Source organism: Lytechinus variegatus, chromosome 2, assembly GCF_018143015.1.
Source record: "Lytechinus variegatus isolate NC3 chromosome 2, Lvar_3.0, whole genome shotgun sequence".
Classification (NCBI taxonomy): domain Eukaryota; kingdom Metazoa; phylum Echinodermata; class Echinoidea; order Temnopleuroida; family Toxopneustidae; genus Lytechinus; species Lytechinus variegatus.
This window is the reverse complement of record NC_054741.1, coordinates 1,424,630-1,441,730: the sequence shown is the minus strand read 5'-3', so window position 1 is coordinate 1,441,730 and position 17,101 is coordinate 1,424,630. Positions and strand designations below refer to the sequence as shown.

General features: G+C 35.0%; 1 protein-coding gene across 2 annotated transcripts in view; it reads right to left on the bottom strand.

The window, feature by feature from the left end:
- LOC121407026 (b(0,+)-type amino acid transporter 1-like) overlaps window positions 1–17,101 on the bottom strand; it is a 50,833-nt gene that overhangs the window by 19,679 nt on the left and 14,053 nt on the right. For both annotated transcript variants that reach the window (XM_041597920.1, XM_041597921.1), the window contains exons 6-7: window positions 747–852; window positions 213–257 (exon numbers count right to left, since the gene is read on the bottom strand). In XM_041597920.1, the coding sequence (XP_041453854.1) occupies window positions 213–257; window positions 747–852 (151 nt within the window). The remainder of the gene's footprint in view (window positions 1–212; window positions 258–746; window positions 853–17,101) is intronic.

Here is a 17,101-nt window from a genome sequence, read left to right as displayed (position 1 = left end):
TAAACACAAGCATCATGATCAAACATTGTAAAAAGAAATGTTATCATTTTAGCTTCCCACAATTTTAGCACAGAGCTAGACAATGGCCAATTTAGATTGGAGTTCAGAGCACGGGCCACTGGATATAAATTAACATGTGAGACAGAATGCTACAAGACCATAAATTTCTACCCAAAACACATTCGACAAAGCGAAATAAAAGTACAACAAACCTTGTTGGGTTGACGAGTTCCTCAGATACAAAGTTCAAATGGTTCCTAATAGGGGTAAGATGAGAAAAAAATATTGAGGTTTGATAATCATTATTCTGATTAGCCATGCTTTAATAATAGAATACATGTCAACATTCATTGAGCCATGAGACTACTTTGTAATGATAAGAACCAATAGTTCTCTATAAAAATTCTTTCAAATAATACCTTTATTCCTTCCTTGAGTACATTTTCTTTCATTGTCTTTATGATTTTTGTTTTGAATTATAAGACATACATCTTGGTTGGGGTTTGGGGGCTCCCTTTCTTTTTTTTTTTGGGGGGGGGTGACCAAACATTTGCTCCTGTAACAATTTCAACCTCTTTGCTTATTCCTGTGAAGAGATAATGGAAAGGTTTTGTGATACAGAATGATGGGAGGGTTATGATGAAGGTTAAAGTCAGGTTTGAAGTTCAGGTTTCTTTGTGGGTGTTTGGTAGGAGCAATTTTTGCAGTCCTGAGCAAATGTGGTGAAAACTTTCTTTTGTTCTTACCAGCTTTCGTAAGCCCATAGACCCTGATAGAAGGCTATACCATAGGAGAATGCTTTGGGTGATGATCCAATGAATGCAGTGTTTGCGGCTAGATACCCTGTATGTCCTGATAATTGAAAGATTGAATAAAGAATAGAAAGGCAATGGGGGATAGAGAACAATGGAAACGGAAAGAGGGGGTAGATGGGGATAGAGAAAGGGAGAGGGGAAAGGAGGAAGAGAGAAAATGGGTGAGAAAGGGGAAGGGAATGGGAGGGCAGGAGAGAAGGTTATAAAAGAAAAAAAAAAGACAGAGTGAGAGAGTGTGTGTTACACAGGAGAATTAGAGAAAGTGAAAGAGAGAGGTCAAGACAAAGAACACAAAACACAAAATAGTGTTAACCAATTGATATCGGGCAGACATTGTACACTGAAAGTACATTAATTACATTTCAAGTGTAAATCAAATCACTGAGAAGGAAAGAAAGATTAAACTGTGAAAAAAGTACTTATCATTCCAGATAGAACAAATCCAATACAAAAGTTTAAACATCTAATTCACTTTAGTACCATCGCAATATGAATAATAATGAATCACTACATGCCTCCCTCTTGATTGCAACAAGGGAGAATGTTAATATGAGAAATACATGTAGGTGATAATTTTCTTTAAAATTCTGTTAGGATGTCTTCATTATATATACCAAGCACACACCCCATTAGGTTACTTTCATCTAGTACAAGCAGTTGGTCTACATCTCAAATAGACCAATATACCACATGGGCTATACCCATTTGGTCTAATATCAATTGGGTATCACTGATATTTGGTCTAACAACCACTTAATAAACAGTTCATATATTCTAATATCTACTTGGTCTTTCTACATATAAACTTAGACTAATTGGGTAGATACCCTAAACTGGAAATTAGAGCATATATGGCAAGCAAACTATAAAATGCCAAGTAGATTATGAAGACCAATCAATAATTAAATTTTTACTTGAGAGTACCATTATCAGGGACAGTAGTTCCTGACCGGGAAGAAAATTTTAATTCCTATTCTATTCTCTCAAACATGCAGACCAATTCTGAAGTAATAGTTTTTTTGGGGGGTAGGAGTGATTGAAAAAATAGATTTGGCAATAGGGAAATGGCAATGTTTTTCTATTTCTAAATGAGACAACTTTTTTTCTACCAGAAAGATCCAACTCATTGCCTACTAAACTGAGTAATCCCTGTGCAAATTCTATGGGATTCACAAAATACAGTAGTCAATGTGTTAAGGGACTCGGAAACCTTTGGGCACTGGTTTGAATTCTATAGGATTAACAATATGTAGAACCAATATAGGCCTATAGCGTATTTGGTGTGGATATTTAGACAAACATATCAAAATCAACTACAGCTAAAAGTACTTTCTATAGATGGCAACTTTCTTGGAGAATAAAAACCAAAGAACCTGACAGCCCCTGGATTGCTTTTGTGGAACATGTTTAATGCTCATACAATATCACACACATCAAACCATTATATAAAATGATTATGGCTAGCAACTGGCATATTATGGTGCCCAATCAAAGGTAAAACGCAAAATACCAATACTGGAATGAATATCACAATGATACGATTTTTTTTACATGTTTCGCAAAATGACACACAGGTATCATAAAAATGGGAATAGGAAAAAGAAGGATAGATAGCCCTTTTATACCAAGAAATAAACTACACACTTTCTGGCATTACATTCCGAACATTAACTTCTTAACTCAAACTTACCTGTGCGCTGAAGGTCTGAACATGCATAATCATAAATGAAATATGGAATATGAATTTGATTACGGTGGGGTAACAATCTACAAATATGTATGTATATACTTTCTTAACAAAAGAAACAGGAGTAATGATCATATTCTCATTTATATTATGGGTAATTTGCATATTGTGCCAGTCATCAAAATAAAGATACAGGTAGGCGAATTCTTAAGAAAAATGAGAAAACAAAATTCCGAGTATCTAAAAATATGCAAAATACATGTTAAGAACAGAAGAGAAAACTTCAGAAAAGTCACATACTACTAGTACCCATCTGCAGTAAACCAAAATATAAGAATATGAAATTTTGTATGACAGATCTGTTCAATTATAATGTTTATTCTTTAATAATTCATGTCAAAAGTGATCCATTTGTATTAAGTCAACACGTTCAATGTATGGTTTCTGTCTTTCAAAGTTTCAATGATTGATGTCCTAAAGTTAATGTAAATATGAATATCACTGTCTGAAAGGCTAATATTCAAATAATTTAGAACACAATCAAGAAGTTATCTTTTTAACTCATACACAAATTATTACACATGGAATTTCAACACAAATTCATGACCTCTACGCTCTTCTCAAGTCAAAATTATCCTACAGGTGTATGTATGTACATTGTTATTATTTTCCCAGTATTTGAATTATCTTAAATGTATATTTAAATGGGCAATTTCAAGGAGCCTCTGCTTCAGTCTAGTCTTAAACCAATTTTTATTTGTATTTTATTCATATTCACTTTGCATTTTATATTGGTGAAATAACATGAACACGAACTTTGAACTGAACTCGAACACAAACATCAAAAAGGTTTCAAGGTAAAGACTAGTAAGTCAACCAATGCAGAGTAGATTTCATCATCTTTCCAAACTTGGCAATGTACCAAGCTACCAACCAGCCATGCATGTGCTTGCATCAGCCAGGCCGCTGCATGGCTGGCTGAAACCCAGACAAAGTCAAGGAGCCAAGACAGAGTTCATAGACAGATGTGCAAGTATGAAAAAGGTCACAGGTAATTTTATTAATAGCATCCTGTGTTTACAAATATTTAAATCAATTTTTCATGTACAACTTAAATATAAATATCAAACCCCCCATATGGAAAGCTGTATAAAGTAAACAGATACAAGTAATGTTCATTAGAGGCTGTGAATGTACATGTATGTAGGACAGCTTGTACAAGGCTATATTTTTCTTACAAAGGGAGATTACACCGGTCATATATGTTAGGAGCTAAAAATAATGGATTTTTAACAAATCTCTTTCACATTTATTGATAAATTGTAGCAGTGTAAATTTGCTATGTTTCACTCTTTTTGAAAACACTATTAATATGGTCTTTATAAACTCATTATGAAACCTTTCCATGCTACTACATGCTGTACAAGAAATAATAATGCATTCATGCAAAGGGGGTTGTTATAGGAGAACTATCAAAATTGTATTTTAAAATAGCAGCATTATATACACCAGACAATATCATTTGTACATGAAAGGAAAAAGATGATCACTTGCACACTACTACTGCTGGAAGTACATGGTTGTGTTTACACAACACATCTGGCTCTCGAAGCACGTTTTCTACAGATGTTTAGATTTTTTTTCCTTGTTCCCATGAAACACTAAAAAAAAGATGTTTTTAGTTTCAAAACTTAAAGGTGATCTGTAGTTCTAAAGACACCTACATGTATAAAAATAGAGTCTAATGGATGCAACAGAGACCTCGATCATGATTCTACTACAAGGCGATTCCATGCTAGAAAATCAGTTATTTACACAACACTTTTCAACCTGCTGTCCAAACAAAAGAGGAACTTTAATCTGTTTTGTGGTAATATTAAAAAAGTACTACCGGGTAGCCATGTAAAAAAAATGACAACCAACAAAAATGTTTTCCATTGATGAATTAGGGGTGAAAATGTTGCATGGGACATTTCTAAGTCCTGTACGGCACACAACATTTTCACCTTTAATTCACCTGTACTCCAATATTTTTGTTGGTTATCAATGTAAGTTGTTCACATCACTATCTGCATTAGCTTTATTGACAAAAAAGAGAGCTTTATTGCTCAAGCATTCAGCTATAAAGAGACTAATTGTTGTCAATATCCTGTACAACACGTATGGAATCGCCCTAGTATGATTGAACGTTTTCCCAAAATAACCATGTACATGTATTGTTCTTGCGTAACGATCCTCATACAGTGTATATGTGATTTAGCCGAGGAATTTCATTGAACTTATAGGGACAGTGATTTTCCGCGATCGCGGAAAACGGACGGAATTCACGGAAAAGGCCTTTTGAAACGGAAAGTGGCATTTCAAACGGAAATTCACGGAAAACGTATTTTCCCTCAAAATACACAGAATAGCAACAGAAATTACTCCAAAATAACAACAAAATGAGAGTATTAAATGGCCCAAAAAACCCCAGAAAACACGATCTCACTTCACTACAATCATGACAATTCACACATCGTGACTGCTCTCGATAATCATCACACTCTACACGATAGTACCCCGCGCCCGTACCCGGCGCGGCCTGCCGGGCCGGGTTGAGCTTCATATCGCTTCATATCGCTCAACTGCACGGTCGTGTGTTGCTGCCCTCTACGTTTGAAGATGTAACAGCACGATATCGTGATCTTAAAATCCAAGATGGCGGATTGGCGTAAGCCACGTCCCGTTAAAGACAGCACGTTAGCCATTCTCTGATTGGTCAATTAAGGAAGTCTGATAGTGTGTGCGTGTTACGTGCAGTCTATGTAGTGGGCTAGCTACGTAGCCGTAGCTCTTCTTCTTCCTCTATCGTTCGTTACGACTTATGAGTAATGTAGATTCTTGCGAATTAATTTCAGATGATTTATGGGTTAAAAAACATGTAGATCTATTTAATGTTCACGATATCTTGAACAACAGAGAATCTATGAACCCGAAACAGAATACAGAGCTTGCAATACTCGTTAGAGGTATAGGTATGTGTACGTGTGCGCGCGTACAAATTTAGATGCGAGACCAGTCGTTTTTCGAAAATGGAACAGTGCAATTACCACCATTAGAGTACCAAATTCAATCATAAATTCAAGGGAAGCGAGCGCGAGTTCTGCAGCCAGGGGCGGATCCAGCCTTCGCCAATCGGCCGCTCGAAGTTGATTTTAGGTTTCTTTCAATGGTATAGTCCTAATAGTCACTTCTATTCTTATTCAATTCAGTACATATTTCCAAATTCATTAAAAAGAACAAAATGAGAACTAAAGTATATATACACAAAGAAAAAATAAATAACATGAAACAAAGCAAAGGTATCAACAAAACATAACTGAAAAATATAGTGGTAATGATAAAATTATGGTTGGCACATGATTGTAAAAATATAGATGAACAAAATAATGAATGGAAATCGGGCATGCACAAAAAAGCCATAAAAAAGGCTTGTTAAAACGCACATACCCACGAATAAATGAATACTTTATGAATAAATGTAAATATATAATATCGTAATCCTCATTTATATAATGCGAGCGCGAAGCGCGTGCTAAATTATTTTGGAAATCTTATGTATTTTTTCTTAAAATATTGAACATTCTGGGCAATGTTTAATATCCCAAAAAGATGTGTATGCAAATGAGTAATTACTACGAACGTGAAGCGCGATCAGAAATGAACTGATGGAAAAGGTACTGCTTGCGGTTAGCAAGGCATGAATACGTTATATATATTTGAAAAATCAAATAATGCGATTGCGAACCGCGAGCTGAAATTTTTTGACATTTTTACCAAAAGGAATGGAAATTCTCAGCACTTTTTGTAACTTAAACAGAATAGGTATATAACTAAACATTGATGCGAACGCATGCAGCGCGAGCAGATAATTTCGAGATTTAGAACTACTGAACGAGACACTTTATTTAAGTTTGTAAATCATGAAAAGGATGAGTAAGTGGGGGTCTTCCTTACATTAATAATGCGAGCGCGAGCAAAAAAGATACCTGTTAAGGACTGCTTGGACTTAGCCATGAAGACGTTACATATTTCAACAGTCAAATACTGCGAGCGCGAGGCGCGAGCTGAAAGATTTTGACATTTCTACATAAAATGTAAAAATTTAATCAATTTGTTTTAATCGTGAACAGGATAGGTATATAACGAAACAATTGATGCAAGTGCGAAGCGCTAGCGGGAAAAAAATGATTCACTCTATTCCTGTTTTGTAAATCATGAAAAAGTGAGTAATAGGGAATCTTTCTGCATTAACAATGCGAGCACAAAGCGCGAGCAGAAAATTTTTGACATTGTGATCTGAAACTGGATAATGATTTTAATAAAGAACAAGTTGAGTATCTGAATAAACATGCGCGTGCGTGTTTCATATTTAGACATAGAATCTAGGCATTCTTAATACACTCTTATCATGATATTCCGATCAGAAAAAAAGTCAATATCAGCTCTATATTTCAAGCACTTTGTAGGAAAAATTTGAGGTGGATATATGGATCGCACTTAATAAAGAACTGATATTTTTCATTATTATTATTTATAATTTTAACATAGGACATGGACATCATTAGGACATGCATATGAAAATGACTATCTCCCTATTCCTCTTGCTAAGCGGGAGATGAAACAAAAGGGACAAATTAATTATCAAATTAATATCTTATTCATAAATCTGATGACATTATGGCCTGAAAACTGGACATTTAAAGCACTTTTGTAATTATAAATAGGATGCATCAGTTAATATGTTTTGACCATTAGCGCGAGTGCAAATCGAAAGCCAAAATTTTTGGTAAAATGTCATAGAAACGGGATTTTAAGAGGTTTGTTGTATAATCAATATTAAGAGATACATAACTCGCCAATCAAAATGCGAGCGTGCAGCGCTAGCTGGTACGTTTTGACAATCAGACATGAAAAGGGACATTTTGAAAACTTGATGGAATACACGAAAATAATAGGTACTTGGTACTTGACAAATCAAATTTTGCAAGCGCGCAGCGCGAGCAGAAATTGTTTATTTTCAGACCATATAATATAAATTTTTAGAGAGCACTTTTTAAAAATCAATTTGTAAATTAAACAAAATAACGAAAGTTCGTTTTCCGAGCTGAAATATATTTGTATATTGAGTTCAAAATTTGATATTTTAAGCTCCATATTGAGCAAGATAATGTAAATCACCTAAAACGCAATGCGAGCGCGAAGCGCGAGCGAAAATTGTATTATAAGGAAACGAAAGATTTTTATTTTCCAAGTCCCCCCCCCTCATCTTATTTCATTCAATTGTCTTTGTCCTTTTATGTTTCCCTTATTTTTTTCCTCTCTTTTCCGTTCTTTTTCTTTTTTTTGCTCTCTTTCTCCTTTTTTTCTTTTTTTTGCTCCGCCAATAGGGGGGGGGGGGGGGCGGGCCCCTCTGGATCCGCCTATGTGCAGCATACCAGTGGAGTTGAAATTTGAAAACATCAACTCGTAGATTATATTGCCCCATTATAAAAGCATCTATTAGTCTAATTTAATATGATTTCATGAATTTACAATTTACAAAAAAAAATTTACTTGGCGGAAGATTCAATGCACTAAGAGTTAGAAAAAATAAATATTTTAATTTTAGGGTAAGGTAGATAGGACTATTTAATTTTGTAAATATATTTTCATCATGATCATTTTCAATATACAAGGCAAAAATGTTATAGCAGGCCCTAAATATTGTAATAGAATTTCAAATACAAAAATAAAAATACATGTAATAATTTCATGAAGCCATTGCATGCAAAACAAGATTTTCTTTTCAGTAAGCACATTTAGACACAGAAGTTTGCATAACCTGTTAATTTATGTATATGTCACGAAAATGGCAACACGGCTGTCTCTAATTGTCATATGACTATGTCAAGAAAATGGCAACACGGCTGTCTCTAATTGTCATATGACTATGTCAAGAAAATGGCAACACGGCTGTCTCTAATTGTCATATAGACTATGTCAAGAAAATGGCAACACGGCTGTCTCTAATTGTCATATAGACTATATGTCAAGAAAATGGCAACACGGCTGTCTCTAATTGCCATATAGACTATATGTCAAGAAAATGGCAACACGGCTGTCTTTAATTGTTATATGAACTATATGTCAAGAAAATGGCAACACGGCTGTCTTTAATTGTTATATGACTATGTCAAGAAAATGGCAACACGGCTGTCTTTAATTGTTATATGAACTATATGTCATGAAAATGGCAACACGGCTGTCTCTAATTGTCATATGACTATGTCAAGAAAATGGCAACACGGCTGTCTCTAATTGTCATATGACTATGTCAAGAAAATGGCAACACGGCTGTCTCTAATTGTCATATAGACTATGTCAAGAAAATGGCAACACGGCTGTCTCTAATTGTCATATACTATATGTCAAGAAAATGGCAACACGGCTGTCTCTAATTGCCATATAGACTATATGTCAAGAAAATGGCAACACGGCTGTCTTTAATTGTTATATGAACTATATGTCAAGAAAATGGCAACACGGCTGTCTTTAATTGTTATATGAACTATATGTCATGAAAATGGCAACACGGCTGTCTCTAATTGTCATATGACTATGTCAAGAAAATGGCAACACGGCTGTCTCTAATTGTCATATGACTATGTCAAGAAAATGGCAACACGGCTGTCTCTAATTGTCATATAGACTATATATATGTCAAGAAAATGGCAACACGGCTGTCTCTAATTGTCAAATCGACTATATATCATGAAAATGATGCCAAGATATTTGTAAGACTTAACCACTTGTAGAATAGAACATTTTAAATGTTATTAAAACGTTTTTTTTTTTTGCTTTTTGGGAAAAGTTATAACGATGTTTCAAAAACACTATTTTCTTTTAGCATACATTTTTGTCAAAACATTAAAATATTAATCGTATGATTTTGTTTTATTAATGTTCTAAAAACGTTATTACAAAACATTATTTGGAATAGATAAATGAAACCTTTTCGAAATGTTATTAAAACATTATGTGCTATGGGAAAAATGGACCGTTTTATATTAGACTTAAATATGCTACTTATAAGGTAAATATATAGTCCATAAATTGAAGACTATATTATCATATATGACTCCTCACTATGAAAATGGCAACAGGTCTGCATGTAAGGCAGCAGCGGTCAGCGTTAATTGACAGCCGATTTTGATGTTTTTTTGAAGGCCGTGAAATATAAAGTTATAGAGGCCGGTCGTCGGACATCATGATGGAGAAAAACTTCAACTTTATTTCAGAGAGTATTTATGTGTATATTCCTCATACTTAATTTCCTTGATGATGTTGATGCCTACTGATAGAATGCCTTCACACAGCTCTTAATTAAGTGTGTCAGGGTGTGCATTTAGAGTTACGTCACAGTATAATAGGAGGGGGCGGGGTTTCGGCACACTAAAAGCCGCGGGGGCGTGATTAGGGCGGCGGCTATTATGAGGCGAGTAATCCGGGAACACTAGGTCAATTGTCAGACTTGGACACTCTGTACCTCCTATACTGAAATACAATAGCGAAGATATCATAGTCCCTGAATAGCGATTACTATAATTTCGTCATGAACTTGGCAACACGGCTGTTTCTAAAAGTACATATAGACTATGTCATGAAACTGACAAAACGACTGCATGTGTTACCATTTTCTTAACATATTATAGTCTATATGACAATTAAAGACAGCCCTGTTGCCATTTTCATGACATATAGAGACAGTCGTGTTGCCATTTTCTTGATTTATAGTCTATATAACAATTAGAGACAGCCGTGTTGCCATTTTCATGACATATACTAGTCGATATGACAATTAGAGACAGCCGTGTTGCCATTTTCATAGTGAGGAGTCATATATGATAATATAGTCTTCAATTTATGGACTATATATTTACCTTATAAGTAGCATATTTAAGTCTAATATAAAACGGTCCATTTTTCCCATAGCACATAATGTTTTAATAACATTTCGAAAAGGTTTCATTTATCTATTCCAAATAATGTTTTGTAATAACGTTTTTAGAACATTAATAAAACAAAATCATACGATTAATATTTTAATGTTTTGACAAAAATGTATGCTAAAAGAAAATAGTGTTTTTGAAACATCGTTATAACTTTTCCCAAAAAGCAAAAAAAAAAAACGTTTTAATAACATTTAAAATGTTCTATTCTACAAGTGGTTAAGTCTTACAAATATCTTGGCATCATTTTCATGATATATAGTCGATTTGACAATTAGAGACAGCCGTGTTGCCATTTTCATGACATATAGTTTATATGACATTTAGAGACAGCCGTGTTGCCATTTTCTTGACATATAGTCTATATGACAATTAGAGACAGCCGTGTTGCCATTTTCTTGACATAGTCATATGACAATTAGAGACAGCCGTGTTGCCATTTTCTTGACATATAGTTCATATAACAATTAGAGACAGCCGTGTTGCCATTTTCTTGACATATAGTTCATATAACAATTAGAGACAGCCGTGTTGCCATTTTCTTGACATATAGTCTATATGACAATTAGAGACAGCCGTGTTGCCATTTTCTTGACATAGTCATATGACAATTAGAGACAGCCGTGTTGCCATTTTCTTGACATAGTCATATGACAATTAGAGACAGCCGTGTTGCCATTTTCATGACATATAGTTCATATAACAATTAAAGACAGCCGTGTTGCCATTTTCTTGACATATAGTTCATATAACAATTAAAGACAGCCGTGTTGCCATTTTCTTGACATATAGTCTATATGGCAATTAGAGACAGCCGTGTTGCCATTTTCTTGACATATAGTTCATATAACAATTAAAGACAGCCGTGTTGCCATTTTCTTGACATATAGTTCATATAACAATTAAAGACAGCCGTGTTGCCATTTTCTTGACATATAGTCTATATGGCAATTAGAGACAGCCGTGTTGCCATTTTCTTGACATATAGTCTATATGGCAATTAGAGACAGCCGTGTTGCCATTTTCTTGACATATAGTTCATATAACAATTAGAGACAGCCGTGTTGCCATTTTCTTGACATATAGTCTATATGACAATTAGAGACAGCCGTGTTGCCATTTTCTTGACATATATATAGTCTATATGACAATTAGAGACAGCCGTGTTGCCATTTTCTTGACATATAGTCTATATGGCAATTAGAGACAGCCGTGTTGCCATTTTCTTGACATATAGTTCATATAACAATTAGAGACAGCCGTGTTGCCATTTTCTTGACATATAGTCTATATGACAATTAGAGACAGCCGTGTTGCCATTTTCTTGACATAGTCATATGACAATTAGAGACAGCCGTGTTGCCATTTTCTTGACATAGTCATATGACAATTAGAGACAGCCGTGTTGCCATTTTCATGACATATAGTTCATATAACAATTAAAGACAGCCGTGTTGCCATTTTCTTGACATATAGTTCATATAACAATTAAAGACAGCCGTGTTGCCATTTTCTTGACATATAGTCTATATGGCAATTAGAGACAGCCGTGTTGCCATTTTCTTGACATATAGTTCATATAACAATTAGAGACAGCCGTGTTGCCATTTTCTTGACATATAGTCTATATGACAATTAGAGACAGCCGTGTTGCCATTTTCTTGACATAGTCATATGACAATTAGAGACAGCCGTGTTGCCATCTTCTTGACATAGTCATATGACAATTAGATACAGCCGTGTTGCCATTTTCTTGACATAGTCATATGACAATTAGAGACAGCCGTGTTGCCATCTTCTTGACATAGTCATATGACAATTAGATACAGCCGTGTTGCCATTTTCATGACATATAGTCATATGACAATTAGAGACAGCCGTGTTGCCATTTTCTTGACATATAGTTTATATGACATTTAGAGACAGCTGTGTTGCCATTTTCTTGACATATAGTCTATATGACATTTAGAGACAGCCGTGTTGCCATTTTCGTGACATATACATAAATTAACAGGTTATGCAAACTTCTGTAGATGTCTAAATGTGCTTACTGAAAAGAAAATCTTGTTTTGCATGCAATGGCTTCATGAAATTATTACATGTATTTTTATTTTTGTATTTGAAATTCTATTACAATATTTAGGGCCTGCTATAACATTTTTGCCTTGTATATTGAAAATGATCATGATGAAACTATATTTACAAAATTAAATAGTCCTCTCTACCTTACCCTAAAATTAGAATATTTATTTTTTATAACTCTTAGTGCATTGAATCTTCCGCCAAGTAATTTTTTTTTAGTAAATTGTAAATTCATGAAATCATAAATTAGACTAATAGATGCTTTTATAGTGGGGAAATATAATGTACGAGTTGATGTTTTCAAATTTCAACTCCACTGGTATGCTGCAGAACTCGCGCTCGCTTCCCTTGAATTTATGATTGAATTTGGTACTCTAATGGTGGTAATTGCACTGTTCCATTTTCGAAAAACGACTGGTCTCGCATCTAACTTCGTACGCGCGCACACATACCTTACCTCTAACTATTGCTAGCTCTATTCTGTTTCGGGTTCGTAGATTCTCTGTTGTTCACGATATCGTGAACATTAAATAGATCTACATGTTTTTTTTAACCCATAAATCATCTGAAATTAATTCGCAAGAATCTACATTACTCATAAGTCGTAACGAACGATAGAGGAAGAAGAAGAACAGCTACGGCTACATAGTCATAGACTGCACGTAACACGCACACACTATCGGACTTCCTTAATTGACCAATCAGAACATGGCTAACGTGCTGTCTTTAACGGGACGTCAAAAGCCGTTGACTGATGATAACGATGTCCAAAAAACCCCAAAATTATCGATGAAATTTCATTTCACTGCAAAATAATGCTAATCATATGAAAGGTGAGGATGTATGCATGGTAAATATGATCGAAAAATTATCAAATGCACCCGCATAGATCCGATTAGAACGGATTTTATCGTGTTGTTGGTCCAGTAGCAGATACAAATTTTGGCCAGTGCGAGTGTACGCGCTGTGATTTTGCTATTCAATGTGTAAACGGAATTGTCACTTTTCCGTGTGTACAAAGTGTATGGGGAAACGGAATTTCCGTTTTCTGACATGCTGAAACGGAATTTGAGATTTTCTGAAACGGAAAAGGCCATTTTTTGAAACGGAAAATCACTGTCCCTAAACTTACCGTGTCTCATTGAGAGACTATAAACAACCTAGCATTGTACAAATGGGTAGGCGTGTCGTCAATGGAACGAGCAAGCTGACAATGGTATTTCTAGATTCTTTTGTTGAAAATCACTGTACTTGATCGAAAAGAGCGACACTAAGTCACACTATTCATTTCCCCAAGCGTTCGTTTTGAATGTTAAGAGCAACCGCTGTGTGGGCAGATACAGATGTGACCTTCAACCATAATAACACTATAACATCATATTTATTTTCATTGAGGGTAACACAAATATAACCTGTACATGACCGATCACACAAACATATAGGGGAAGGCGGGGTAAGTTGAGCATAGGGGCAAGTTGAGCCACCAGCCCCAGGCCAATAATGAATGAGTCAGACGTTGTGGTGGTGTCATGTATTGATGACCCATAGCATAACCCCTAACAAAACCACATTGTTTTCCACTTTGAAACAAAAAGTAGTTTTTTAGAGGGAAAAGTATGAATTTCAGCCAAAAAAGTAAAAAAGAGTGTGAAATAGAAGTGCTTTATACACACACACATCTTTAAATATAGTAAAGACATGATAACAACATTGTTAGTCCAGGTATGGATCTTCATTCTTGTTATAGTCTTTTATATGATGGATGCATAATAAATGTGTGGATACAAAATTATCGCACTAAGTTCAGACTGGGGTAAGTTGAGCCAAACAGCATGGGGCAAGTTGAGCCATGGTAATTCTTATGGTAATGTATCTTAAAAAACAAACAAACCATAAAAATCGATTGAAATGCAGGCTGAAAGGAGCAAATTTACATGACTGCTCTTTTCCTTTTAAAGGACGTTAGTATTTATAGAGAATTAGCAAGTGAAAAGACTTTAAACAAAAAAATTGACATGCTGGTTCTCCCCCATACATTTTGTACGTAGTTTTTGTGGCTCAACTTACCCCAGACGGTGGCACAACTTACCCCATATATGGGGCAAGTTGAGCCATTTGACATCGGTTTTTTCAAAGGTCACAATGACTTTCAGTGTGGGGTAGAAAGTTATATGTAGGTGAAAAACATTTCCCAAGAATCAAATTTAAAGGCAAGGTACTTATTTCTACAATAGTACTAGTCATATCAATTCTAACATGCAAAATGCAAAAAGTGTCACAACTTACCCCGCCTTCCCCTACATATGCAGGTAGATTTTATAGGCCCTTTTAAATACGGTGATGTTCAACTGGAAATTTGGAATGACAAATCTGGAAATGCACTGCACCTTGTGTAAACACAAGTCTTTTCTTTTCATCTTATTCATTCCTTACCAGTATCTCAAGCTCCACTTACATCCTTTTCGGAAAACAAAAACGAGGCTCAAGAGCACTCGTTAATTTCATGAGATAAGTCATGATTTGAAAAACATGCCTGACTGCGGTGGCTTCAAGCCAATTTCAGGGGACCATTTCATGAAAACAAATATTCAGCGATTTTCACTAACTATTGTCACAAGCTACTGCAAAAAAAAAATACATGCATCTGATAGGCAGAGAGTTAATAAGTTGATGAAAATCACTGGCAAAATGTTTCAAGAATCGGACATTACGTGTTGAGTACCAATAAGGAACATTGTCACATACAATGACTAGTCTACAGGAACAGACCTTTGGTTATTGCATTGCGTTCAATACTACACTGTCTGAAGTATTGAGACTAGATTCACTCATGCACTTTGGCTGATTTGAAATAGACAGAGGATGTTGAGTCTAGTCCCCACCCAAAACATGGTATTATTTATAAGTGTCAAAATTTGAGTCTGTGCTCGCAGACTATACAATAATTATTGGAGGAATAAAAAGGCTAATCTGCTATGAAATCCTTTCAACTATGTCAAATTTGTACTAGAAATCAAAATTTTATGTTTATTACAATTAATCAAAAATATTTTGGAATCAAATTCTGTTGTCTGAATGGACTGTTGGGGTTACTTCAGGTAAATTTACTTTTTGCAGGAAGTGATCACGTCTTTGGGGTTTTTTGTTTTCCTACTAGTACTGGGGGCGACATGATCCCTTTGCCAAACGAGCAGAACAATAAAAGAAATGCAGAAATCTGATAACGATTTTTGAATGCTGCGTTAAAGGAAGTTGGAAGGAGAGAAACTAAAAGAATGAATTATGGGTAAAATGGACAAAGGGAAACAAACATATTAAGAAGAGGAGCCAGAGAGGAAATGGGTCAATAGAGCCCTGCTGTTAAGGACTGTCTGACTGCGTCTTCGAGCTCTGCCCTATAGCACAGTGGAACACTACACTTCCTAGCAGTATCTCAGGTTGCATCCAAAGTACCACTACAATTCGTTGAGAGTCGAGACTTAAGCTAAACAGTAAACCGAGATTGCTTGAAGGGATATAGGATGCTAATAATGGAATATGCAGATACATGTATGTGGAATAAAGTCATAGAAAAAAGTGTTATCATAAAGATCAACAGGAAAAGGAAAAATGCCTTAATGAAATAGAAGTAGGACTTGTGGAGGCACAAATCCTTCTGATATTGAAAGATAAATGTTCAGGTTGACTGATGAAGTATATTTATTCTAATTTATGAAGATTTGACCTTGTCTTTTGTCATACATTGATGTTCAACTACATGTATTATAATTATGTAACCCATGTTTGAAATTCAAAAGTGAACTTCAATATTCGGCATTTTCATTCTAGCTGATAACATAGTTGAATACATGTATCAACTCTCCCACTACTGATCATTCCACTTAACAAAAAATGGCAAAACAACCCTAAATTCAGACAATTCAGTTTCACAATTATTCAAAGCAAAATACCATGTTCCTAAGAGCATGATTTTTATGATCCATTTTTAACCATTAAATTGAAGGAATAAATGGCAAGCAAAAGAGAAAACAGGGAGGCCTAGTCTTTCAGCACCCGCTCCCCTCTTCCACAAGCTTTCAGAAGTTTCCTTTTTGAAACGATTACATCGACACTTTCAGAATTGTGCATCAATTTTGTTTCTGTGACATCTCATGATTTCTCATCCTCTTTGACATGGTTCATCTTTACATGTAAGTTAACTTGGTCTACAATCAGTTGGCAGGCCTGTCAACATTTGAAAATTGTCAAAAAGGGAGTCCTAATTGTGGAGTGCAAATTTTTCTGTTCAATGTCAGGCGAGTCTCCCTCACTTTTTTTTAATTGAGACATGTTTAGCATTCTTATATTTAAACACTGAAAAGTGTTGGAAAAACTATAATTACTCTCACACCCAACAAAACACACCCATACCCCACCACACAAATACATACATGTATATGGGCTGGTTGTTTTTTTAGCTTATTAAAATCAATGAAAAAAAAACAGAG